Genomic DNA, 24,982 nt, shown 5'->3' with positions numbered 1-24,982 from the left:
AAACCACCTTTTGAACCGTTGAATTCTGCCTCCATGAAACACCTCTCTATGAAGGTAGCGATTACTTGGTAGCGATTACTTCCATGAAGAGGGTGGGTGAGCTCCATGCTCTTTCGGTCAGTTCAGAGTGCTACCGGATGGACCCCAGTGGAAGGAGTATATCGCTCTGCCCCAACCCTTCATTCCTCCAGACTGTTCTGTCAGACAGGGATGTAAACATCCCTTTTATCCTGTCTGCTTACGACCCCTCGGGGGCATCCGTCTGGGCCTCCCTCCGGCCATGCTGTGTCCTGTGAGGGCGCTGCCTGCCTATGTGGAGCGGACACGGTCAGTGAGAACAACAGACCAGCTCTTGGTCTGCTATGGTGAGAGAGTCTTCGGGACTGGGCTATCAAATCAGAGGCTCTCTCACTGAAAATGTGGAAATGATTACGACAGCATACTTCCTGGTTGGCAGGCCAGTGCTGGGATCTGTGGTGGCACATTCAACACGCTGCGTTTTGGGCTCTACTGAGAGGAGTGCCCCTTGCTGATATCTGTCCTGCGGCCAGCTGGGCTTCGTCTTGCACCTTTGCTAGGTACTATCGGGTAAATGTGGCCCCTCCCTCTGCGGTTGGTTCAGCGGTCCTGGGCGTCGTCTCCCCTTCCCGGGGACTGTGCCGGGACCCTCCCCCTTCCACATTGACGGCCCCTGCGTCTCGGTCCCTCGCTGGGACTTCGCCGCTGGCTGGCCAGGTCCCTCTAGCACCGAGTAATCTGGTACGTTTATACCAATATATTGAAGTGATCCAATATAGTGAAACATAACGAAGGTTACGTATGTAACCACGGTTACGTGAGCTATATGGATCACTCCAATCCTCTACGGTGCTACAGGCGACTCAAAAATGATGTAGAGAACGTGTGTCGCTGACATGGGGTCTATATATAGGGGCGGACCCCAGCCGTGACACAGGTGAACACGGGAGTAAATCTGTAAATCTTCACCTCAGAAGTATCCCTACGCCGCGGAGTGATACCAATATATTGGAGTGATCCAAATATCTCACATAACAAAGGTTACGTATGTAACCACGGTTACTCCAAGCATTTTATTCGTCTCAACTTGCTCAATGTCCACATTATTTATTACAAGATTTAGTTGAGGTTTAGTGAATGATTTGTCCCAAATGCAATGCTTTTAGTTTTAGAAATAATTAGGGTTAAACTTAAGGTGGTTGAGAGAATGCCGAGTGTGTGCAAAACTGTCATCAAAGTTAAGGGTGGCTTCTTTGAAGAATCTCAAATATAAAATTATATTTAGATTTTTAACTTTTTTTTTTCTTTCGTTACAACATGATTCGATATGTTATTTCATAGTTTTGATGCCTTCACTATTATTCTACAATGTAGAAAATAATCCTAAAATAAACTCTGTAATGAGGCGTGTCCAAGCTTTTAACTGGTACTCGAAGTATAAATCTCTACAGTAATAGTTTTGGGGCTTTCATGTTTTATCCTGGTTGGTGCACAAAAAAATCCCACACAGATTGGCTGTTAAATCAATATTTCAGTTTTATGCTCATACATTTCTAGTTATCGTACAGTCTCGCGATATCTTCTATAGTTCTCGTACAGTCTCGCGATATTTGACACCTTCAAACTTCTCCCATGAACCTTAGCGTGTTCTCTTTTCTAGCCGGCGCCTGAGAATGGGTACGTGTTTTCATCCTCCGGTCGCTGACACAATCCTTATCCATCACTTGTTTTAGCTCAGGAATATAACTATAATGGTTTGGCAGATTATAATTTTATTTGAATATCTACTGGAATGTTGTTGAATTGTACTGATATCCACATAGACGATTATTTTTCTACTTAATTTAATGTAAAAGGATGTCATGTTACAAGATGGCGGCTCTCATGGGCTAGTCTACTTGACTTGCAATTGAGAATTTTGCACATAGTTCTCAAATTGCACTGTCGCTTGTATTAATAGTTACCTAGTTTTGGTCTACCTTTTAGACCTAATATACATTGCTGTGTTTTGTTAGACATTTAGCTTGCAAGTCTTCCTCGTTTTAGCTAGTGATTTTAGTTGTAAGCTAGCGATAGGCCTCTGGATAATATTTTTAAAAAACGTGCTCAATTTAGTACCTCTTTTTACAAATGAATCTATATCGATTAAATCGTTGCATGCTTACTAAGAAATGTGTATCTACTGGACTTTGTTCAGTGATTAGCGGGATCCTCTTTCTTAGTACTATGCTAATGTTGGGCTATGGCTACTCAGAATCACACTAGCTAAGGCTAACGAGCTAGCACTATGTAGGTAGTGGTACACATTTTAGTCATTTAGCAGATCCTCTTATCCAGAGCGACTTACAGTAGTGAATGCATACATTTCATTTCTCGCATTTTTTTTCTCCGTACTGGTCCCCCGTGGGAATCTAACCCACAACCCTGGCGTTGCACACACCATGCTCTACCAACTGAGCCGCAGGGAAGTACACGCCGTTCAGAGAAGTTTTGAGTGAATATGATGACAATTAGGTTTCCGAGATTACTGTGCGGATAACCACCTTGGAGAACTGACGCTCGCAGGCACAATGGCTTCTTTTTTTTGGGCTTTAATGTTGTTTTTTTGCAGAGTTTGCTTCTTTCTCACTTGTATCTCGTTTCTGTGGCCCAGGTATCTCTAGGGACAACTGGCATAAACGCCGCAAGACCGGCGGCAAAAGGAAGCCCTACCACAAGAAGAGGAAGTATGAACTGGGTCGTCCACCTGCAAACACAAAGGTAAAGGGACACCGACCACGTGTTGCGGTATTGTGGACAGTAGCTAGTGAAATGAGGGTTGATTGTGGTGTGGATGATTACGAATTGACCATAGGTAGGTCTGTTTTGACCGTTTTGGTTAAAGTTTTAGGACCTACCAATGACCCGGACTGTCATAGTTACACTGACACACCTCTGCCGAACAATGGGGGACATGTGGCCACCGGGTATCCCTATGCATGTAATGCAATGAATTCACTCATGATTTGTTTGGTTTCTACTATATATATTTTAAAAAATGCTTCTTTTGTCCTAGATCGGACCTCGCCGTATTCACACGGTAAGGACCCGCGGTGGCAACAAGAAGTACCGTGCTCTGAGGGTCGACGTGGGTAACTTCTCATGGGGCTCTGAGTGTAAGTTTCCATACTGGTCGTTCCGCTATGGATATCAGCTGTACACACTAATTGAATCTATAAAGGTGTCGTGAGTCTTTCCGTGAAGATATCCATGTCCAGTTCTGCTACTGAATGTTTGTGACGATATTTGTGACTCTGAGAAAGACAAAAGCTACATTCACCCATGAAACGCAATGTGTTTTGAGTTTTACTACCTACATGTGTGCATTTGGCCATAATGTTACTTTTGAAATGTTAAACTACACTGAACATAACATGCAACTGTCTCCAATATTTTACTGAGTAAAAAAAGTCAATTGAAATTAATTCATTAGGCCCTAATCTTATCACTTATCTCCCTCACTAGCTTTAAGCACCAGCTGTCAGAGCAGCTCACAGATCACTGCACCTGTACATAGCCCATCTATAATTTAGCCCAAACTACTACCTCTTCCCCTACTGTATTTATTTATTTTATTTATTTTGCTCCTTTGCACCATATTATTTATATTTTATCTTTGAACTTTCTTCAAACTACAAATCTACCATTCCAGTGTTTTTCTTGCTATACTTTATTTACTTTGCCACCATGGCATTTTTTTGCCTTTACCTCCCTTATCTCACATCATTTGCTCACATTGTATATAGTCTTATTTTTTTCTTATTTTTTTTTATTCTACTGCATCATTGATTGTATGTTGTTTTACTCCATGTGTAACTCTGTGTTTTTGTATGTTGTCGAACTGCTTTGCTTTATCTTGGCCAGGTCGCAATTGTAAATGAGAACTTGTTCTCAACTTGCCTACCTGGTTAAATAAAGGTGAAATAAAAAAATAAATAAAAAATCTGTGGATTTCACACAACTGCAGGAATACACATACCTTAAAGGTTGGGCGCGTGGATGCTATGGATTACATTTCAGCTCGTGAAACATCACCAACACGTTGCCTTTATGTTATCTGTTCAGTGTACATTGTGCCATTTTTAAAGCTACTAAAACTCTCATGGCCCTGTTTTTTTTATTCTACACACTACTTCAAACCCTGTTTCATAACCCCAGTAATATTACCACTACACACACAGGTGGTAGTGTTGGTAATTGACACGGGTCTTGTGTTCATTTTGCAGGCTGTACTCGTAAGACCAGGCTAATTGATGTGGTGTACAATGCCTCTAACAACGAGTTGGTGAGAACCAAGACCTTGGTGAAGAACTGCATCGTTCTCGTCGACAGCCTGCCTTACAGGCAGTGGTATGAGGCCCACTTCGCCACTCCTCTGGGACGCAAGAAGGGAGCCAAGCTGGTACGTACAAGTCCCAAATGGCTACTATGTAGCGCACTAGTTATGGTTTTGATATACATTGAACAAAAAATATAAATACAACATTTAAAGTGTTGGTTTCATGTTTTAATGAGCCAACATTTTAATATAAATCCAGACTTTCCATACACAAAGCTTTTTTCTCAATTTTGTACACAATCCTTTATATCTCTGTTAGTGAGCATTTCTCCTTAGCTAAGATAATCCAGCCTCCTCACAGGTGTGACATCAAGAAGCTGATTAAACAGCATTACACAGGTGCACCTTGTGCTGGGGACAATTAAAGGCCACTCTAAAATGTGCTGTTTTGTCACACAACACAATGCCACAGATTTCTCAAGTTGAGTGAGTGGGCAATTGGCATGCTGCCTGCATGAATGTCCACCAGAACCGTTGCCAGAGAATTTAATTTCTCTGTCATAAGCCGGTCTCCGACGTCATTCTAGAGAATATGGCAGTACGTCCAACCGGCCTCTGATCCACAGACCACGTGTAACCATGCCAACCCAGGACCTCCACATCCGGCTTCGAGGGCGTCTGAGCCCAGCCACTCAAACTGATAAAATTGTGTGTTTCGCACAACTGAACAATTTCTGCACTAATTGCTGTTAGGCGTTGTAACTGATTTTCAGTGGGTAAATACTCACCTTCGATGGCAACTGGCAGGTTGTAGAAGTGTGCTCTTTACGGATGAATCCCGTGTTTTAACTGTACCGGGCAGACAGCATGTGGGCAAGCGGTTTGCTGGTGTCGCCGTTGTGTACAGTGCCCCATGGTAGGGTTATGGTATGGGCGGGCGGGCATAAGCTACAGACACAATTGCATTTTATCGATGGCAATTTGAATGCACAGAGATACCGTGATGAGATCCTGAGGCCCATTGTCGTGCCATTCTTCCGCCGCCATCACCTCATGTTTCAGCATAATAATGCAGAACCCCGTGTCGCAAGGATCTGTACACAGTTCCTGGAAGCTGAAAATGTCCCAGTTCTTCCATGACCTGCATACTCACCAGACATGTCACCCATTGAACATGTTTGGGATGCTCTGGATCAACGTGTAAGACAGCATGTTCTAGTTCCCGCCAATATCCAGCAACTTCACACAGCCATTGAAGAGGAGTGGGATAACATTCCACAGGCCACAATCAACAGCCTGATTTAACTCTCTGTGAATTTATTTTTTTATATATATATATATATATATATATATATATATATATATATATATTTTTAGCTTTATTTAACTAGGCAAGTCAGTTAAGAACAAATTCTTATTTACAATGGTGACCTAGGAACAGTGGGTTACCTGCCTTGTTCAGGGGCAGAACGACTAGTCCACCGCTCTAACCACTAGGCTACCTGCCATCCCGAGTGTGTCGTGCTGCATGAGGCAAATGGTGGTCACACCCAAAACTACCATTTATTTAAAAAAAGGTGTCTGTGACCGACAGATGCATATCTGTATTCCCGGTCATGTGACATCCATAGATTAGGACCTAATGATTTTATTTCAATTGACTGATTTCCTTTAATGAAATGTCACAGTATCTGCAGGCCGGGGATAAACTGCACTAGTTGGCCTGTTTATTCACACTGCAGGTATAAACGGTTCAGTGAAATGCTTTCCTGCACACTCAACAGTGCAGTTAAATATATTGGATATCGTACAAGTATTCCATTGGTGCCCATCGTTAATCGATCGCCTAACGTCTTTATTTCCTGTTTCAGACTCCCGAGGAGGAAGAGGTGATCAACAAGAAGAGGTCGAAGAAGATCCAGAAGAAGTTCGACGAGCGTAAGAAGAACTGCAAGATCAGCCCTCTCCTGGAAGAACAGTTCATGCAAGGGAAACTCCTCGGTGAGTTTACGACCTCTGCTTCTACTGGGTAGAACTGTGCTGATTTTAAGGTCAGGGATGACCTGGATCGGGGCTCCTATTCTGTAATGTTTGATACATATACTCCAGGCTAGTTACTGTGGGTTTTCATCCTGGGACTCACGGCGTATTCAGGTTTAGTTTCCAGACATGCACAAACACGTGTGAGGGATCTTAAATGCTTTTTAGTCTAGGTCAGAACTGTCTGAATCGGGTGTGATGGTGCAGGGCTGGAATAAAACCCTGTGCTCCTTGTATCTTTCGGGATTGGGGGCTCGTTCCTCCCCAGCACTAACACCTTATTGACCGAACTTCATCAGTTGTGCTGGGCTGTAACGAACAAGTGTGAAGAACACTGCATTATAATGTGATGGTCAATTTATTCATGATATCTGAATCTTCAACGATAATACCCACATGTCAATTTCCTGATGAAACTTCTGTTAAATTTCTAATTGGTGTTTCTTCTCTTGACTTGGTAATAATTGTTCTTTCTCTCCCTTCCCTACGTCCCAGCCTGCATTGCCTCCAAGCCCGGCCAGTGCGGCAGGGTGGATGGCTACATTTTGGAGGGCAAGGAGCTGGAGTTCTACCTGAGGAAGATCAAAGCCAAGAAGGGCAAATAAATCAGCTGTTTGATACCATGTCAATAAAAACACAAGTCCCTCAAGTTTCAAGGTCTCTTTTTTTGTTGTTGATGTAACTAATCAACCGTATGCCATGGACAGGACACGTTGTGAAAGTGCCGGCGTTGCCCAAATTTACTCGCACCTATTATTCAAACATATCCACGCTGCATGTCAAAAGGCGTCTGTGTAGCAAGCTGCTAAAATGGGACTTGGTTCTATTTGAGACGTAAGTCGCTCTGGATAAGAGCGTCTGCTAAATGACGTAAATGTTCACTGCAAGTCCTGCCTCAACCATCTACTCGTTGAGTTTTCAGAAACATTCGAACCCCCTGGTAGATAGATGACTCTTCCCTTTTATATCTGGATTGACAATGGATGTGCCAAGAGCATCATTTTGAGGTCATGAATTAAAAAAAAGTTCACTAATGTATTTTAGGCTACATCTATGCTTATAGGCCTGTGGAAAAAAGAAACGTTTCGTGAGCTGAAATAAATTATCCCGGTCATTTTCATATGCACAACAATCTGACCTCGCCCGTTGTGCGCTAATTTGTTTACTTTGCTGTTAGTGAGCATTTCTCCTTTTGCCAAGATGATCAATCCTCCAGACAGGTGTGGCATCTCAAGAAACTGATATTTATTTGTCATATCACATACGTGTTTAGAAGATGGAATTGCAGGTGTAGTGAAATGCTTCTTCTCAGCTCTTGACAATGCAGTAATATTTAACAATACACATCTAAAGGAATGGAGTTAAGAAAGTAGAAGTATTTGGATGAGTCATGTCACAGCTGCAGGCTAAACTACAGTATATACATGAGTTGAGTAATACAAAATATGTGGAGGTTAAAGTGGCCAGTGATCACAAGTCTGTATATTGGGCTTCAACCTGTAATGTACTAGCTATTTTAACAGTGATGGTCTTTTGTACTTATTTAACCAGGTAGGCCAGTTGAGAACAAGTCCTTTATTTAACCAGGTAGGCCAGTTGAGAACAAGTTCTCATTTACAACTGCGACCTGGCCAAGATAAAGCAAATCAATTCGACAGAGTTACACATGGAGTAAACAAGTCAATGACAGTAGGAAAAAAAGTCTACAGTGTGAGCAAAAGGCATGAGGAGGTAGGCAATAAATGGGCCATAGGAGCGAATAATTACAATTTAGCAGATTAACACTGGAGTGATAGATGAGCAGATGATGATGAGCAAGTAGAGATACTGGTGTGCAAAAGAGCAGAAAAGTAAATAAAATAAAAACAGTATGGGGATGAGGTAGGTAGATTGGGTGGGCAATTTACAGATGGGCTATGTACAGCTGCAGCGATCGGTTAGCAGCTCAGGTAGCTGAAAGTTGGTGAGGGAAATAAAAGTCTCCAACTTCAGCAATTTTTGCAATTCGTTCCAGTCACTGGCAGCAGAGAACTGGAAGGAAAGGCGGCCAAAGAGGTGTTGGCTTTGGGGATGACCAGAGAGATATACCTGCTGGAGCGCGTGCTACGGGTGGGTGTTGCTATGGTGACCAGTGAGCTGAGAAGGTGGGGCTTTACCTAGCAGAGACTTATAGATGACCTGGAGCCAGTGGGTCTGGCGACGAATATGTAGCGAGGGCCAGCCAACGAGAGCATACAGGTCGCAGTGGTGGGTAGTATATGGGGCTTTGGTGATAAAACGGATGGCACTGTGATAGACTGCATCCAATTTGCTGAGTAGAGTAATGGAAGCTATTTTGTAGATGACATCGCCGAAGTCGAGGATCGGCAGGATAGTCAGTTTTACGAGGGTAAGTTTGGCGGCGTGAGTGAAGGAGGCTTTGTTGCGAAATAGAAAGCCAATTCTAGATTTGATTTTGGATTGGAGATGTTTAATGTGAGTCTGGAAGGAGAGTTTACAGTCTAACCAGACAACTAGGTATTTATAGTTGTCCACATATTCTAAGTCAGAACCGGAGCCTTGAGATGGAAGCTGTTAATCAGTCTTGGTCCCAGCTTTGATGCACCTGTACTGACCTTGCCTTCTGGGTTTTAGGTGCTAAGCCACATTTCTACAGCCTCCTGAGGTTGAAGAGGCGCTGTTGCGGCCTCACCACACACTGGGTGGACCGTTTTCAGTTTGATGTGTACGCAGAGGAACTTGAAGCTTTCCACTGTGGTCCTGTCAACGTGGACGGGTGGTGCACCACCTACTGGGGGACAAAATGTCACTTTAAATTTGCAGTTTTGTCACAACACAATGCCACGGATGTCCCAAGTTTTGCAGGAGCGTGCAATTCACATGCTGACTGCAGTAATGTCCGCAAGCGCTGATGGCAGTGAATTGAATGTTCATTTCTCTACCATAAGCCGCCTCCCAACGTTTTAGAGTTTTTGGCAGTACATCCAACCGGCTTCGCAACCACAGCACGTGTATGGCGTCGTGTGGGTGAGCGGTTTGCTGATGTGAACGGAGTGCCCCATGGTGGGGTTATGGTATGGGCAAGCAGGCATAAACTACGGACAACGACCGTAGCTTATGCTATGGTCGTAGCATGATAATGCACGGCTCCATGCTGCAAGGAACTGTACACAATTCCTGGAAGCTGAAAAATGTCCCAGTTCTAACATTGCTTGCATGCATACTCAGCAGACATGTCACCCATTTGACAGGGATGGGTAGGTTACTTTATAAATGTAATCTGTTAGTTACTAGTTACCTATCAGGTTGTAATCAGTAATGTAATCTGATTACATTCTGTTACTTTTAGATTACTTTCCCCTTAAGAGGCATTAGAAGAAGACAAAAAGGTATGTTACCAACTGAACAACATTTTTTTTAACCTTTATTTAACTAGGCAAGTCAGTTAAGAACAAATGTTTATTTTCAATGACGGCCTAGGAACAGTGGGTTACAGTGCCTTGTTCAGGGGCAGAATGACAGATTTTAACCTTGTCAGCTCAGGGATTTGATCTTGCAACCTTTCAGTTATTAGTCCAACGCTCTAACCACTAGGCTACCTGTCATCGCTACACTCTAACCACTAGGCTACCTGCCTCCAATGTTAAAGTTTACATAGCTGGCCAAATATGTATGTTACATTTTACTTTATGGGTTGGTTATTTAGGCTTCTTCTAACCTATCGCTTTCTACTACGTATAATAATACAATTAAATGTTATCTTTATGTTTAAAACCAAAGTCTATCAGAATTCCAATAAATGTTATACCCATTGATCTTCAAGAATAGGACTTGGGAAATATAGAAGTATAGATTAGCCGAATTGTTTAATAACCTGAGCATAACCCCGAAACTAAGGATTTATTAGCCAGCCCTACTCTGTTTATGATGTTGTTGTCATGGAGGACTGATTGAGTTGAAAAATAAATGCTGCGCTCATGGAACGGCCTGCTTTGAGCGCTATTGAAAAGGGCTATTTACATGTGATAAATGAATGCCATATGCTGCATTTGTTATGGGCATATTGTTGACCTTTTTGTTGGTGACACTTTATCTTGATAATATGTAGCTGTTTAAAGGGCAAATCCACAGATGAAGCAATAACAAAATGGCGAACACCTGTAATCTGTTTTGATAAAAAGCTGAGGGATGGGCCTGGAGAAATGTAACCACTCTCAGATTAATAGAGCTAAAAAAAAAATGTTTTAACACTGTAAAGAGCCTTTACAGTGTTTGTTTACGTTTACAATGTTTACCAACATTGGAAAAAAACAAGGTTATTTTTTGGGTTCTCATGGAGTGGGACAGTTGAACTAAGATCATGAGGCATTTCTAAGTTATATTATTCAAGAATCAATGGATATACAGTAACAGTCAAAAGTTTGGACACACCTACTCATTCCAGGGTTTTTCTTTGTTGCAGACATCAAAACTATGAAATAACACATGTCGTAACCAAAAAAAGTCTATATTATATGTTATATTCTTCAAAGTAGCCACCCTTTGCCTTGACAGCTTTGCACACTCTTGACATTCTCTCAACCAGCTTCATGAGGAATGTTTTTCCAACAGTCTTGAAGGAGTTCCCACATATGCTGAGCACTTGTTGGCTGCTTTTCCTTCACTCTGTGGTCCAACTCATCCCAAACCATCTCAATTGGGTTGAGGTCGGGTGATTGTGGAGGCCAGGTCATCTAATGCAGCACTCCATCACTCTCCTTCTTGGTCAAATAGCCCTTACACAGCCTGGAGGTGTGTTTTGGCTCATTGTCCTGTTGAAAAACATATGATAGTCCCACTAAGCCCAAACCAGATGGGATGGCATATCGCTGCAAAATGCTGTGGTAGCCATGCTGGTTAAGTGTGCCTTGAATTCTAAATAAATCACAGTGTCACCAGCAAAGCACCATCACATCACCTCCTCCTCCATGCTTCACGGTGGGAACCACAGATGCAGAGATCATCTGTTCACCTACTCTGATTCTCATAAAGACACGACAGTTGGAACCAAAAATCAAACATTTGGACTCATCAGACCAAAGGACAGGGCTAATCTCCATTGCTTGTGTTTCTTGGCCCAAGCAAGTCTCTTCTTCTTATTGGTGTCCTTTAGTAGTGGTTTCTTTGCAGCAATTCAACCATGAAGGCCTGATTCACGCAGTCTCCTCTGAACATGTTGATGTTGAGATGAGTCTGTTACTTGAACTCTGTGAAGCAATTATTTGGGCTGCAATTTCTGAGGCTGGTAAACTCTAATGAACTTATCCTCTGCAGCAGAGGTAACTCTGTGTCTTCCTTTCCTGTGGTGGTCCTCATGAGAGCCAGTTTCATCATAGAGCTTGATGGTTTTTGCGACTGCACTTGAAGAAACTTTTGAAGTTCTTGAAACTTTCCGGATAGACTGACCTTCATGTCTTAAAGTAATTATGGACTGCCGTTTTATCTTTTATCTTATTTGAGCTGTTTTTGCCATAATAGGGACTTGGTCTTTTACCAAATAGGGCTATCTTCTGTATACCACCCCTACCTTGTCACAACACAACTGATTGGCTCAAACGCATTAAGAAGGAAAAAAATTCCACAAATTAACTTTTAACAAGGCACACCTGCTAATTGAAATGCATTCCAGGTGACGACCTCATGAATCTGGTTGAGAGAATGCCAAGAGTGTGCAAAGCTGTCATCAAGGCAAAGGGTGGCTACTTTGAAGAATCTCAAATATAAAATATATTTTGATTTGTTTAATGCTTTTTTGGTTACTACATGATTCCATATGTTTTATTTCATAGTTTTGATTCTATGTAGTAAAACAAAACAAAAAACCCTGGAATGAGTAGTTGTGTCCAAACGTTTGACTGGTACTGTATATATAATTTTTAAATCCAAAAATGTACGTAGCAACTACAGATTGCCCCTTTTAAGTCTATCAAAAGTGTGTGAGTTTGAGCATGTGTTCATTAGGCCTATGGATGTTTTTATCAGCATGAATTAGATTGAGCAATAAAGGCCCCACTTTTATTCCATAGGCTGGGATTCGCACAATGCAGCTGTTGCTATCCATCAAACCCATTTGGTGTGTCATCCTAGTGGTCTCTGATTGGTGGTCATCATTTGGTGTGTCATCCTAGTGGTCTCTGATTGGTCTCTGATAACTCAGTAAAATCTTTGAAATTGTTGCATGTTGTGATTATTTTTGTTCAATATAGTGTAGTTGTGATGGGCCATTGTCAGATGGCAGCCAACTGGTGAAGGGCATAAAGGGGGGAAAAAGTGACATCCTCAAACTGCTTATAACAAACTGTTTGTGATACTGAAATTATAACGACCGTTATTTAGGAAAAGTCAAGGATGGGGGACGTGACTTTGAAAATGGCAGAGCAGCAAGGATGCACAACTCTGGATTCCTTTCATATTCTTAGATTTATCTGGATTCCTTACATATTCTTAGATTTCTTCGGTTCGCGTCTAGAGCTTAAATTATTTAAGCTGACTGCCCCAACTCGGGTTGCTGGAGAAAAGATTTCTGATAACATTTATACTTTTTGGAACTATAACAATATTCAAAGGGGAAAAAAACAGGCCATAGACTTGAATGGTAAAAAAAAACAAAGAAAATGTGTTTAAGCTATCAACTCCAAACCAATGTTGATGTTCAGACGACCCTAAATTAGGTTACTTGAGAATGTGATTGCATTTTTACTTTAAATGAGCTACATTTGCATTTGAATTGTAACAATAGTGCCATAGACTTACATTGGGAACCTTTTGAAATGCATATCCATGCAACACCATTTTCTTCAGGAAATGTACTTTTCTATACTAAACAAAAATATAAACGCAACATGTAACAATTTCATTGATTTTACTGAGTTACAGTACATATGAGGAAATCAGTCAATTGAAATAAATTCATTAGACCCTAATCTATAGATTTCACATGACTGGGAATACAGATGTGCATCTGTTGGTCACAGATACTGTACCTTAAAAAAATATTTCGTCACTATATTTTTGTGCAATCAAATTGCTATCGATAAAATAAAATTGTGCTCGTTGTCCGTATTTTATGTCTGCCCATAGCATAACCCCATTGTCATCACGGGGCACTCTGTTCACAGAGTTTACCTCAGCAAACAGCTTGCCCACATGGCTTCATACACGTGGTCTGCGGTTGTGAGGCCGGTTGGATGTACTGCTAAATTCTCAAACACGACGTTGGAGGCGGCTTATGGTAGAGAAAGGAACATTAAATGATCTGGCAACAGCTCTGGTGGACATTCCTGCGGTCATCATGCCAATTGCGCACTCCCTCAAAACTGTTGCATTGTGTTGTGTGACAAAACTGCACATTTTAGCGGCATTATATATTGCACAAGGTGCACCTGTGTAATGATCATGCTATTTAATCAGCTTCTTGATATGCCACACCTGTCAGGTGGATGGATTATCTTGGCAAAGGAGAAATGCTCACTAAAAAGGGATGTAAAAAAAAATGTGCACAACATTTGAGAGAAACTTTTTGTGCGTCAGGAAAATGTCTGCAATATTTTATTTCAGCTCATGAAACATGGGAACAACATTTTACATGTTGCATTTATATTTTTGTTCAGTGTAGTTTGTACTATGAACGGTTGGCTGAGGACACACTGCATCGACCTCTACTCTGATATCCATGAGGCCCATACTACGGTCAGAGAGCCATTAATCAGGCTGTGTGACGTACTGTATATATTGTACAACCTGTCATTTTCCATTCCACGCAAGGTGTAACTTTCCATGAAACTGTTAAGTGTCAAACTGTATTTTCCCACTTTGCTTGACCTTAACCTTATTATATAATTAGGACAGGACGAGAGCTTATCTTGTCTATATTATAACTATGATCCCACCTGAACTCGCCTGTCTTCCATCTCTGAGGACATTGAAACATTGTCTCTCAGAGAGAGAGAGATATATTTATAAATGTTCGGTCACTCGTGTATCTTGCCAATATTATAGAAGGTCTTTGTTTTAGGTAAGGAACTAGGTGAAAGGTCATCGCCCGACTGACGTAACGTCATGTGACAGAATCCGCGGCCCTGATTGGATGAAACGTGTATTTTTTGGTTGTTTGGTAGGATGAAGGCGACTCAAAAATATTTTTCCTTCACGACGCGGACGTCTGTGGTGCAACATTAGCAATGCTTTTCAACAAGGTAAATACCAGCTAATAAACAAATAACTGACATGCTTTAACGCGTTTTTTTTAAATGAAGATGTATTTTCTTTTAAGCGTTGTGTATGTAGTTCCCTAGTTGACAGGTTTCTCGAGAAATCGAGATTTTTTTGTTTCCTCTCACATTTGACAGTTCTCTTGCTAGCCGAGAAAATGCAGCTAGCATTAAGTTAGCTAGCTAGCTATAACGTTGATTAATGCCTAAGGTTAGCGTGAAAGGCATTGGTTCCTTTCTGCGCCACATGTACATGCTAGCTTTCTTATAGATTATAGCTTTGCCGTTTTGTTGTGAAAATGTGTTTGTAAACTAGCTAGTAGACGTGACGCATCTAACCCCCATATTCAAACCATTTCAATCAACCTCTTGATGTTGTCAATTGTTGACCTAACGGTTCTGACATTCTTGTACACCTTCTAACTACTGTAGACCAGAAGTAAAAGAAATCCCTCTAAAAATACATTAGAAATCGTAACATTTGACGTACCTATAGTAATATGCTTGTATTCATTAGCTAGTGGGATGAGGTCTCTCTACTTGTGTCCCAAATGGCACCCTGTTATGGGCCCCGGTACTGCACTACATGCGGGATTAAGGTGCCATTTGGCACGTAATCACTGTGTTGCCTTGGCCCTTGCATAACCATAAGGTTATAGTAGTTGTTGATTTGTTCTATGCCCTCGCCCCACCTCTCCTAAAGGCTGTGAGAGGGGGCGTGCAGTCTGTCCTGCGGTTCCAGAGTACCAGTACTGCAGCCGTGGCCGCTACCGGCTCTCAGAATGCTCCGTCGACAGGGTTCTGCTTTGGTGAGTACTGGACAGGGCTCTCTGTGAGCAGCCGCTGTTACAGGGCTCTCTGTGAGCAGCCGCTGCTGTTACAGGGCTCTCTGTGAGCAGCCGCTGCTGTTACAGGGCTCTCTGTGAGCAGCCGCTGCTGTTACAGGGCTCTCTGTGAGCAGCCGCTGCTGTTACAGGGCTCTCTGTGAGCAGCCGCTGCTGTTACAGGGCTCTCTGTGAGCAGCCGCTGCTGTTACAGGGCTCTCTGTGAGCAGCCGCTGCTGTTACAGGGCTCTCTGTGAGCAGCCGCTGCTGTGACAGGGCTCTCTGTCAATGCATACCTGTGTATTTATAGACTTCCTGTCTCTCTCTCCCTCCCTCTGACTATCAACAGAGATGACAGACCAGCAGAAAGAGTTCCAGGAGTTAGCCAGGAAGTTTTCCCGGGAGGAGATTGTCCCTGTTGCAGCAGCCTACGACAGGAGTGGAGAAGTGAGTAGAAGACATCAACCTGGTGCTCAGATCTTTCCCAACCTGTTTGTATACCAAACAGTGGCATGCTATCATTGGGAATGGAGTAGCTGTCAGTCCAGTCAGCAGCAGCAGCTTCGTATTGGACCAACATACCCTAACCCTTTTTAATCCCACAGTATCCTTTCCCCATCATCAAGAGAGCATGGGAGCTGGGCCTGATGAACTCTCACATTCCAGAGGACTGTGGTGGAATGGGTCTGGGCATATTCGACTCCTGCCTCATCACAGAAGAGCTGGCCTATGGTTGCACAGGAGTTCAGACTGCTATCGAAGCCAACTCTCTTGGTGTAAGTTCACATTGTCGTTGAGCTGTAAAAACTATAAAGAGTGATAAACCTAAGATTTAGAATCAAGGTTTATTTTTTTATTTTTTCCAAGTGTTCAGGTTTTTACATAGTATAGTGGATACATGGCTAATTAGGTCTTAAAATAATCCTGCTGTGAATTGGAGGTTCATAGTGGCTGTTGGTGTGTAATACTGTCATCTTGTAACCCTGGTTCATCCAGAGTTCTTCTTAGGCTGGTGAAAGTCAGACTTTCCCTAAATTCTCTGGTTTTCTAGAAATCCTGGTTGAAGGATTCCTAGATTTCCTGCTTATTCTGGAAAACCATGGAATTGTGAGAGGGGAAAAAAAACGTGACTGTATTTTTGCAACCCTATTAGAAGGCATTAAAGAGCTCTTCTGTTTCTTCCTCACAGCAAATGCCAGTGATCATAGCAGGTAATGATTCCCAGAAGAAGAAGTACCTGGGCAGAATGACAGAGGAACCTCTCATGTGTGTAAGTGTTCATATGAAATACAAGAAGGAATTAAGGATGTGACAAGTGTTTTCTGTTAAAATGATAAAAATATAAAACAAATCCCAGTGAATTCACAAATGCAGATATCCATATGGTTGTACTGCGTATGAGTCGTGGTTATGCATTGCACCTGTACTAATGTTACAGTACCTCAATACAACCTCGTGATGTTAGCATTTTACCAATTTGTCATGTAACTTCTCAAAGTATTGCCATACAGTACTTCACTGTTGTCGCTTGCCTTTTTCTGCCATTTGTCCAACTGTTAATGTTTATGAGGATGATGTAAGAGCGTCTGCTAAATTACGTAAATGTAGTGGTGGAGAGACAACTCCCGGTGTTGACTCTCTCATTTCTGAGTGTGAAGATTTGATTCCACTAGGAATTGACTCCTAAGATTCAGTATTTTTGGAACGGAAGGACACTGATTTTGATAGCGGTTCTAACGAGAACACAAACACTCACATATTGTATAGCGAGAGAAGGGGAAGGACACAGTATAGTAGGTCCAGGGTATCGCGATACTCGTCAGTATCGTGGCCAAGGATACAAAACACGAAGCAGATTTAACTTCTTTATGAAAACAGGCCCCCGATGTTGGAAACGCACATCGTGACGATGTCATCCAGAGGAGGGATGTGGCAATTTTTGCTTAACGTTTAGACGGCCATTAAAAAAAAAAAAAAAAAAAATGGTTTTCCGTTGAAATGATTCTAAAAAAAATATCATAAAATTACACATCAATTGACAATGCAGAATAATTCTCCGATTTAGGAATGTATGACCGCTAGGGACAGGCGATGAAATTCAATCTACCAAATCAAATTTTTGTTTGTCACATATGCTGAATACAACAGTGAAATGCTTATTTACAAGCCCGTAATTATGTACAACAATGCAGTTTTAATTAGAATTAAGAAAATAGACTAAATAAAATAAAGTAAGTTACACGATATTTACATAACAATAACGAGGCTATATACAGGGTGAACTGGTAGCGTGTCAATGTGCAGGGGGTACAGGTTAGTCCACAACCCTTTCCAGAGACAGACTACAGGTACAGTAACATGGCAATAGCAACAATAACTTTTTCAGACTATTTTAAAAAGGGCCGCATCTCTAGACGTACCTTTTCAGACAGTATAATTCTTCTCCGGCGTTAAAGGTTGTATTTGTTCCCTGACAACAATAAACATGGCTGATTTAATGTGTTGTTTATGCTATTGAAGCGTTTATGCTATTGTAGCTAGATGTTTTATTTCCACTAAACGTCTTGGTAAGTCAGGGTATTCAACAAACTTTTTAAAGTTTTTTTTTTTTTTTTTATTATGAGAGAGTAAGTCTGCCGCAGCTAGGTCCATATTATTTGATTGACCGTTCTGGTTGCCTAGTGATGGCCGTTAGTCTTGCTTCAGAAGCAGTAATCCTTTACCATAAAATGCCTGTTCATCTCTCCAGAGAAGGTTTCGTGTCTACGTTTTTAAAAAGCCGTAGTGTAGCCTACACTAACAGACAAAAACGCCGAGGCGCCACATTCCATTTATGTCTGAAAAATAAATATAGTATGATAAGAAAATGCTGACGGGTGTGTTTGTGTTGACTGACAGGCGTACGGTGTGACGGAGCCTGGCGCGGGCTCTGACGTGGCGGGACTGAAGACACGGGCGGAGAAGAAAGGAGACGAGTACGTTGTTAACGGTCAAAAGATGTGGATCACCAACGGAGGCAAAGCCAACTGGTGAGAGGAGAAACGCACACCGCCATTTTTAAAGTGATTTGTCAATAAAGACAATCTGTCCCCATGCTGAACACATTTAATGCCCCTTTTTTGTGAAATGAAATGTTTTTTTCAATAAAAAAAGATTAGGTTTGTCTTTTTAGTTTATTCCCCAGGCAGCATGTGGTGTGATAAGACAGTCTTCTCAATGCTCACAGGTATTTCCTGTTGGCCCGTACTGATGCTGACCCTAAGTGTCCAACCAGCAAGGCTTTCACAGGCTTCATCGTAGATGCGGACTCACCCGGAATACTAGTTGGCAGGAAGGTAAGGATCTAGTGTCTCAACTATATCACTCTGTCTCGATCAACAATTCTACATCGTAGTGACTGGATGTTTTTTTTGCTAGAACTTAAGAAATTACTCACTTGTGTGCTGCAAACTAGAGGATCTGAGATTGGCATCTGAACATAACCTATAATATTGATGTGTTTGAGTTTAACATGTTACTTGTATTGTATTTAACCTTTATTTTACTTGGCAAGTTCAGTTAAGAACAAATTCTTATTGACAATGACGGCCTACAGGGGAACAGTGGGTTAACTACCTTGTTCAGGGGCAGAACGACAGATTTTTACCTTGTCAGCTCTGGGATTTGATCTAGCAACCTTTCGGTTACTAGTCCACCGCTCTAACCACTAGGCTACCTGCTGGTTACTAGTCCAACGCTCTAACCACTAGGCTGCCTGCTGGTTACTAGTCCAACGCTCTAACCACTAGGCTACCTGCTGGTTACTAGTCCAACGCTCTAACCACTAGACTACCCTGCCACCCCAATATTATAGGTTACTATAGTAACCTGTAATATTGCTGTGTGTAGGAGTTGACGATGTTACTATAGTAACCTATAATATTGCTGTGTGTCTCTGTGTAGGAGTTGAACATGGGTCAGCGGTGTTCAGACACCAGAGGAATCACCTTTGAGGACGTCCGGATACCCAAGGAGAATGTTCTGATTGGAGAAGGAGCCGGCTTCAAGATCGCCATGGGAGCCTTCGACAAGACCAGACCGCCAGTGAGTCATGGTTTCCTAGACAACATGGCGGGCTGCATTTTTTTTTTTGGTGGGGGGGGGGGTTGCAAAGTTTCCGGTAACCATCCCAAAGTTTTCCAGAAATCCTGGCTAAAGGATTACAGGGTTTCGTGCTTATTCCCTACCTGATTCCACAATATTTCCCCCCCCCCCTAAAAACCTGTGAATTGTGGGAAAGTTACCAGAATTTTTCAACCCTACCTGCCATATTATGAGTTAGTGATGAGAGTTGCTCTGTGTATCCAGGTGGCAGCAGGTGCTACAGGTCTGGCTCAGAGGGCTCTGGATGAAGCGACTGGCTATGCTTTGGAGAGGAAGACCTTTGGAAAACTCATTGCTGAGGTTCATCACTTTTGTTTCATTATCCACAGTTCCACATAGAAATACACAAAGCAATATCAGTATGGGTATTAGAATGTTGCCTTTACTGAAGATTAAGAGATTTTCAGTGTCTCAACAAGAGCTCATCGAAATTGAAAGTGCTTTGTAGTCCAGGAGTATTCTTCATCTTAGAGCATTAGGGCCAGTTTCCCCAGACTAAGGTTTGACCTTTGGCCTTATACCGTTGATAATGCTACTGCAGTCTCCATTTTGAAAGTGCCTTTTTTTTGTCAGCAGTGTTCTTAGTCTGGGGAAACTGGCAACCATGTTCAGTTCATGTCCGACAGGATTCTTTATCCTACATATCAGAGGCCAACTGACACTTACTCTTGTGTTACTGATTTGTTGCACCCTCGACAACTACTATGATTATTATTATTTGACCATGCTGGTCATTTATGAACATTTGAACATCTAGGCCATGTGCTGTTATCTCCACCCGGCACAGCCAGAAGAGGACTGACCACCCCTCATAGCCTGGTTCCTCTCTAGGTTTCTTCCTAGGTTTTGGCCTTTTTAGGGAGTTTTTCCTAGCCACTGTGCTTCTACACCTGCATTCCTTGCTGTTTGGGGTTTTAGGCTGGGTTTCTGTACAGCACTTTGAGATATCAGCTGATGTAAGAATGGCTATATACAGTGGGGCAAAAAAGTATTTAGTCAGCCACCAATTGTGCAAGTTCTCCCACTTAAAAAGATGAGAGAGGCCTGTAATTTATCATAGGTACACTTCAACTATGACAGACAAAATGAGAAAAAAAATCCAGAAAATCACATTGTAGGATTTTTAATGAATTTATTTGCAAATTATGGTGGAAAATAAGTATTTGGTCAATAACAAAAGTTTCTCAATACTTTGTTATATACCCTTTGTTGGCAATGACACAGGTCAAACGTTTTCTGTAAGTCTTCAAGGTTTTCACACACTGTTGCTGGTATTTTGGCCCATTCCTCCATGCAGATCTCCTCTAGAGCAGTGATGTTTTGGGGCTGTCGCTGGGCAACACGGACTTAACTCCCTCCAAAGATTTTCTATGGGGTTGAGATCTGGAGACTGGCTAGGCCACTCCAGGACCTTGAAATGCTTCTTACGAAGCCACTCCTTCGTTGCCCGGGCGGTGTGTTTGGGATCATTGTCATGCTGAAAGACCCAGCCACGTTTCATCTTCAATGCCCTTGCTGATGGAAGGAGGTTTTCACTCAAAATCTCACGATACATGGCCCCATTCATTCTTTCCTTTACACGGATCAGTCGTCCTGGTCCCTTTGCAGAAAAACAGCCCCAAAGCATGATGTTTCCACTCCCATGCTTCACAGTAGGTATGGTGTTCTTTGGATGCAACTCAGCATTCTTTGTCCTCCAAACACGACGAGTTGAGTTTTTACCAAAAAGTTATATTTTGATTTCATCTGACATTCTCCCAATCCTCTTCTGGATCATCCAAATGCTCTCTAGCAAACTTCAGACGGGCCTGGACATGTACTGGCTTAAGCAGGGGGACACGTCTGGCACTGCAGGATTTGAGTCCCTGGCGGCGTAGTGTGTTACTGATGGTAGGCTTTGTTACTTTGGTCCCAGCTCTCTGCAGGTCATTCACTAGGTCCCCCCCGTGTGGTTCTGGGATTTTTGCTCACCGTTCTTGTGATCATTTTGACCCCACGGGGTGAGATCTTACGTGGAGCCCCAGATTGAGGGAGATTAACAGTGGTCTTATATGTCTTCCATTTCCTAATAATTGCTCCCACAGTTGATTTCTTCAAACCAAGCTGCTTACCTATTGCAGATTCAGTCTTCCCAGCCTGGTGCAGGTCTACAATTTTGTTTCTGGTGTCCTTTGACAGCTCTTTGGTCTTGGCCATAGTGGTGTTTGGAGTGTGACTGTTTGAGGTTGTGGACAGGTGTCTTTTATACTGATAACAAGTTCAAACAGGTGCCATTAATACAGGTAACGAGTGGAGGACAGAGGAGCCTCTTAAAGAAGAAGTTACAGGTCTGTGAGAGCCAGAAATCTTGCTTGTTTGTAGGTGACCAAATACTTATTTTCCACCATAATTTGCAAATAAATTAATAAAAAATCCTACAATGTGATTTTCTGGATTTTTTTTTCTAATTTTGTCTGTCATAGTTGACGTGTACCTATGATGAAAATTACAGGCCTCTCATCTTTTTAAGTGGGAGAACTTGCACAATTGGTGGCTGACTAAATACTTTTTTGCCCCACTGTAAATACATTTGATTTGATGTTTTATTCTACATGGCATATCTCTGTCTGAAAGTTCCAAAACGTTGTGTCCTGCTGAACACATCTCAATACTCTTGAGGTTTGACTGCCCCTACAGCACCAGGCAGTGTCGTTCCTGTTGGCTGAGATGGCCATGAAGGTAGAGCTGGCCAGGATGGGCTGGCAGAGGTCAGCCTGGGAGGTTGACAATGGGAGGAGGAACACATACTACGCCTCCATTGCTAAGGCATTCGCCGGAGACATCGCCAACCAGGTGGCCAGCGACGCCGTGCAGGTGTTTGGAGGAAACGGCTTCAACTCTGAATACCCCGTAGAGAAACTAATGAGGGATGCCAAGATCTACCAGGTGGGGGGCAGTTCTACCTCAACTGTTTTTAAAATTCTGCTTGAATGCTTAACGACCAATTAGTAGCCTGCACCACTATTGTTGTATGCATAGCGTTATCTGACCAGGGCCCGTATTCAAAAAGGCATCCAAGTGCTAGAATTCGTATTCCCTTTTTAGCTCATAAGGAGTAAGACTATATGGATGGAAGGGACCTGATCCTAGATCAGCACTCCTACTTTTGAGACGCTTTGTGAATTCAAGACCTGGATAAACTTGTTTCTACCTTTAGACTACTTCCTGGGTTGTGTTCAGAGGTACATTACCACCTGAATGAACTTAACCAATCATTCCGTTGCAAAATGTTTAGCCACGTTGTGCCTCACTGAACACTTCCCTAGTCCGGTCAACTGGTTAGGAAAAACTCCTGGCTTTTAATGTATGAAAAACTGATATAAATGGGGGGGGGGAGAAACTGATAGACTTCATTGGAGACATTTTATGTCTGCTCGTTTCATTCCAGATCTATGAAGGCACCGCCCAGATCCAGAGGTTAATAATCTCCCGTGAACACTTCGGCAGGTTCAAGAAATGAGCTCCCAACACCTGTCAAGTCACCAGTCCCGTTCCTCTCTCAATGAACACCTGTCGTCTTCCTTCTCCGTTCTGTTCAAACTACCTTTTCATGATCAATATAACTCAGCATGCAGTCACACCTGGTTCAAATACAGGATTTCAAGTACTGGAGATGTGTTGGATTGAACTTGAGTGACATGCTGGGTGGGCAGCATAGCTGCGGCACCCCCTGAAAAATCTAATCTAAATAAATATGAAGTATATGAATATATATCTTTTTTTAAATCACAGCCCGCAACTATGCTGAGCAGTTATGGGATTATTAGGGTGGTTCTATTGTCCCAAGACATGCTAAATCATATGCTTTTATATAGTTCCCTACTTTTGACCAGAGCCTATGGTCAAAAGTAGTGCACTGCATAGGGAATAGGGTGCAATTTCAGACATATACTTTGACTGAAGTGTGGAACGCAGTACAGAATGTGACCTTACATCACAACACACCACATGCCTAGTTGCCCGTTTGGTTTCAACGTTCAACTGTAGCTGTAGTGTTAAATGGCTTTGTGTGTGAAGAAGATTGTGACTTATGAAAATATAACCGATCAAATGAGTTGGAAACATGTCAAATGTTTTCTAAATGATAAACCTCAAGACAGTCCACCTCAACTTTTATCAGAACTTTGTTGAACTGTAATAAACTATGTATACTGATTAACATGTATTGTAATTATTACTTTAGTCATTGTACATGAGGAAGACTGACTATATGCCGTACTGTATAGACCCCTTTCCAGAACACCACACGCTGACGTTACGCACAGATGCGCGCAATTCCTGGTGGCAGAAAGAAAGCCACTTCCATCTGGGTACATTTAACATATTCTAGATTTACGTTTTTATTTCTTCTAAACAAAATCGCTTTTATATTTGGTTGTGATCTTTGCAAAATAACTATTTTTTGGATGCAGCACTTAGCATTCTAACTAACGCTCGATATATTGCTGTAACAAACGCTAGCCAAAGAGCCATTTTACTGCCTTGTAAGTGTTTTAAGTATAATGCAGTTGATTTGCGATGACACAAACATATTAAGACATTCGTACGAACCTTAAAATCAAATTATAATCCAAAAGTAGTGTGAAATGCACTCATAAGCAACATGTAAAATATACTTTTTTTTGCTGGCGTTCTTGCAGAACTCCATCTTTTTGCCACCAACTTGTGAGGCAATGTTTGCAAACACAGAAAAGCGGTCTTAGAAGAAATAGCTTATCTATTGGGATTTGGAAAATTCTGTTAAATGTTTTTCACCACTTTATGTTCACCCAGCGTTAGATCTATTTACTCAAATAAACAAGTTTGACAGCACAGCAAAAGCCCCATGGTTGTCACTAGCTTCCATTTATTTAACTAGGCAAGTCAGTTAAGAACAAATTATTATTTACAATGACAGCCTACCAAAGGGCCTCCTGCGGGGACGGGGGCCTGGGATAAATAATAAATAATATATAGGACAAAACACACATCACAACAAGAGATACCGAAGACAACATAACAAGGCAGCAACACATGACAACAAGATGGTACAAACATTGGACAAAGTCAACAACACAAAGGGCAAGAAGGTAGAGACAACAATACATCACACAAAGCAGCCACAACTGTCAGTAAGATTGATTGAGTCTTTGAATGAAGAGATGGAGATAAAACTGTCCAGTTTGAGTGTTTGTTGCAGCTCTTTCCAGTCGCTAGCTGCAGCGAACTGAAAAGACGAGCGACCCAGGGATGTTCCATATCCACAAAACCTTGCCCATTTCTACAATTTATCTTCTTAAAATTAGATTTTAAACTAACCCTTAATCACACTGCTAATCTTATGCCTAACCATAAACTTTAAGACCAAAAAT

The 24,982-nt window shown here is 42.0% G+C and overlaps 2 protein-coding genes and 3 non-coding genes across 5 annotated transcripts; all 5 read left to right on the top strand.

The window, feature by feature from the left end:
- Positions 1-1,666: 1,666 nt before the first annotated feature.
- rps8a (ribosomal protein S8a) lies at positions 1,667-7,023 on the top strand. The gene is made up of 6 exons (NM_001140896.2): positions 1,667-1,695; positions 2,672-2,778; positions 3,074-3,173; positions 4,284-4,459; positions 6,208-6,337; positions 6,872-7,023. Exons 1-6 carry the CDS (start codon positions 1,692-1,694, stop codon positions 6,979-6,981), a joined length of 627 nt encoding a protein of 208 aa, NP_001134368.1. The 5' UTR covers positions 1,667-1,691; the 3' UTR covers positions 6,982-7,023.
- LOC123726932 (small nucleolar RNA SNORD55/SNORD39) lies at positions 2,514-2,580 on the top strand. The gene has a single exon (XR_006759041.1). It is a non-coding gene; the product is annotated as a small nucleolar RNA SNORD55/SNORD39 (small nucleolar RNA).
- Positions 2,845-2,951, top strand: LOC123726939 (small nucleolar RNA SNORD46). The gene has a single exon (XR_006759047.1). It is a non-coding gene; the product is annotated as a small nucleolar RNA SNORD46 (small nucleolar RNA).
- LOC123726938 (small nucleolar RNA SNORD38) lies at positions 3,251-3,319 on the top strand. Its single transcript, XR_006759046.1, has one exon. It is a non-coding gene; the product is annotated as a small nucleolar RNA SNORD38 (small nucleolar RNA).
- A 7,546-nt stretch (positions 7,024-14,569) lies between the features above and the next one.
- acadm (acyl-CoA dehydrogenase medium chain) lies at positions 14,570-23,787 on the top strand. Its single transcript, NM_001139636.1, has 11 exons — positions 14,570-14,610; positions 15,329-15,434; positions 15,799-15,896; positions 16,055-16,225; positions 16,639-16,719; positions 18,348-18,478; positions 18,676-18,784; positions 19,392-19,532; positions 19,797-19,892; positions 22,269-22,517; positions 23,020-23,787. Exons 1-11 carry the CDS (start codon positions 14,596-14,598, stop codon positions 23,089-23,091), a joined length of 1,269 nt encoding a protein of 422 aa, NP_001133108.1. The 5' UTR covers positions 14,570-14,595; the 3' UTR covers positions 23,092-23,787.
- The last annotated feature ends 1,195 nt before the right edge of the window (positions 23,788-24,982 follow it).

The sequence above is a fragment of the Salmo salar genome, chromosome 14 (genome assembly GCF_965601325.2).
Source record: "Salmo salar chromosome 14, fSalSal1, whole genome shotgun sequence".
NCBI classification, from domain to species: Eukaryota; Metazoa; Chordata; class Actinopteri; order Salmoniformes; family Salmonidae; genus Salmo; species Salmo salar.
Note: the sequence above shows the minus strand (reverse complement) of the source record. Positions and strands in the feature narration are given on the sequence as shown.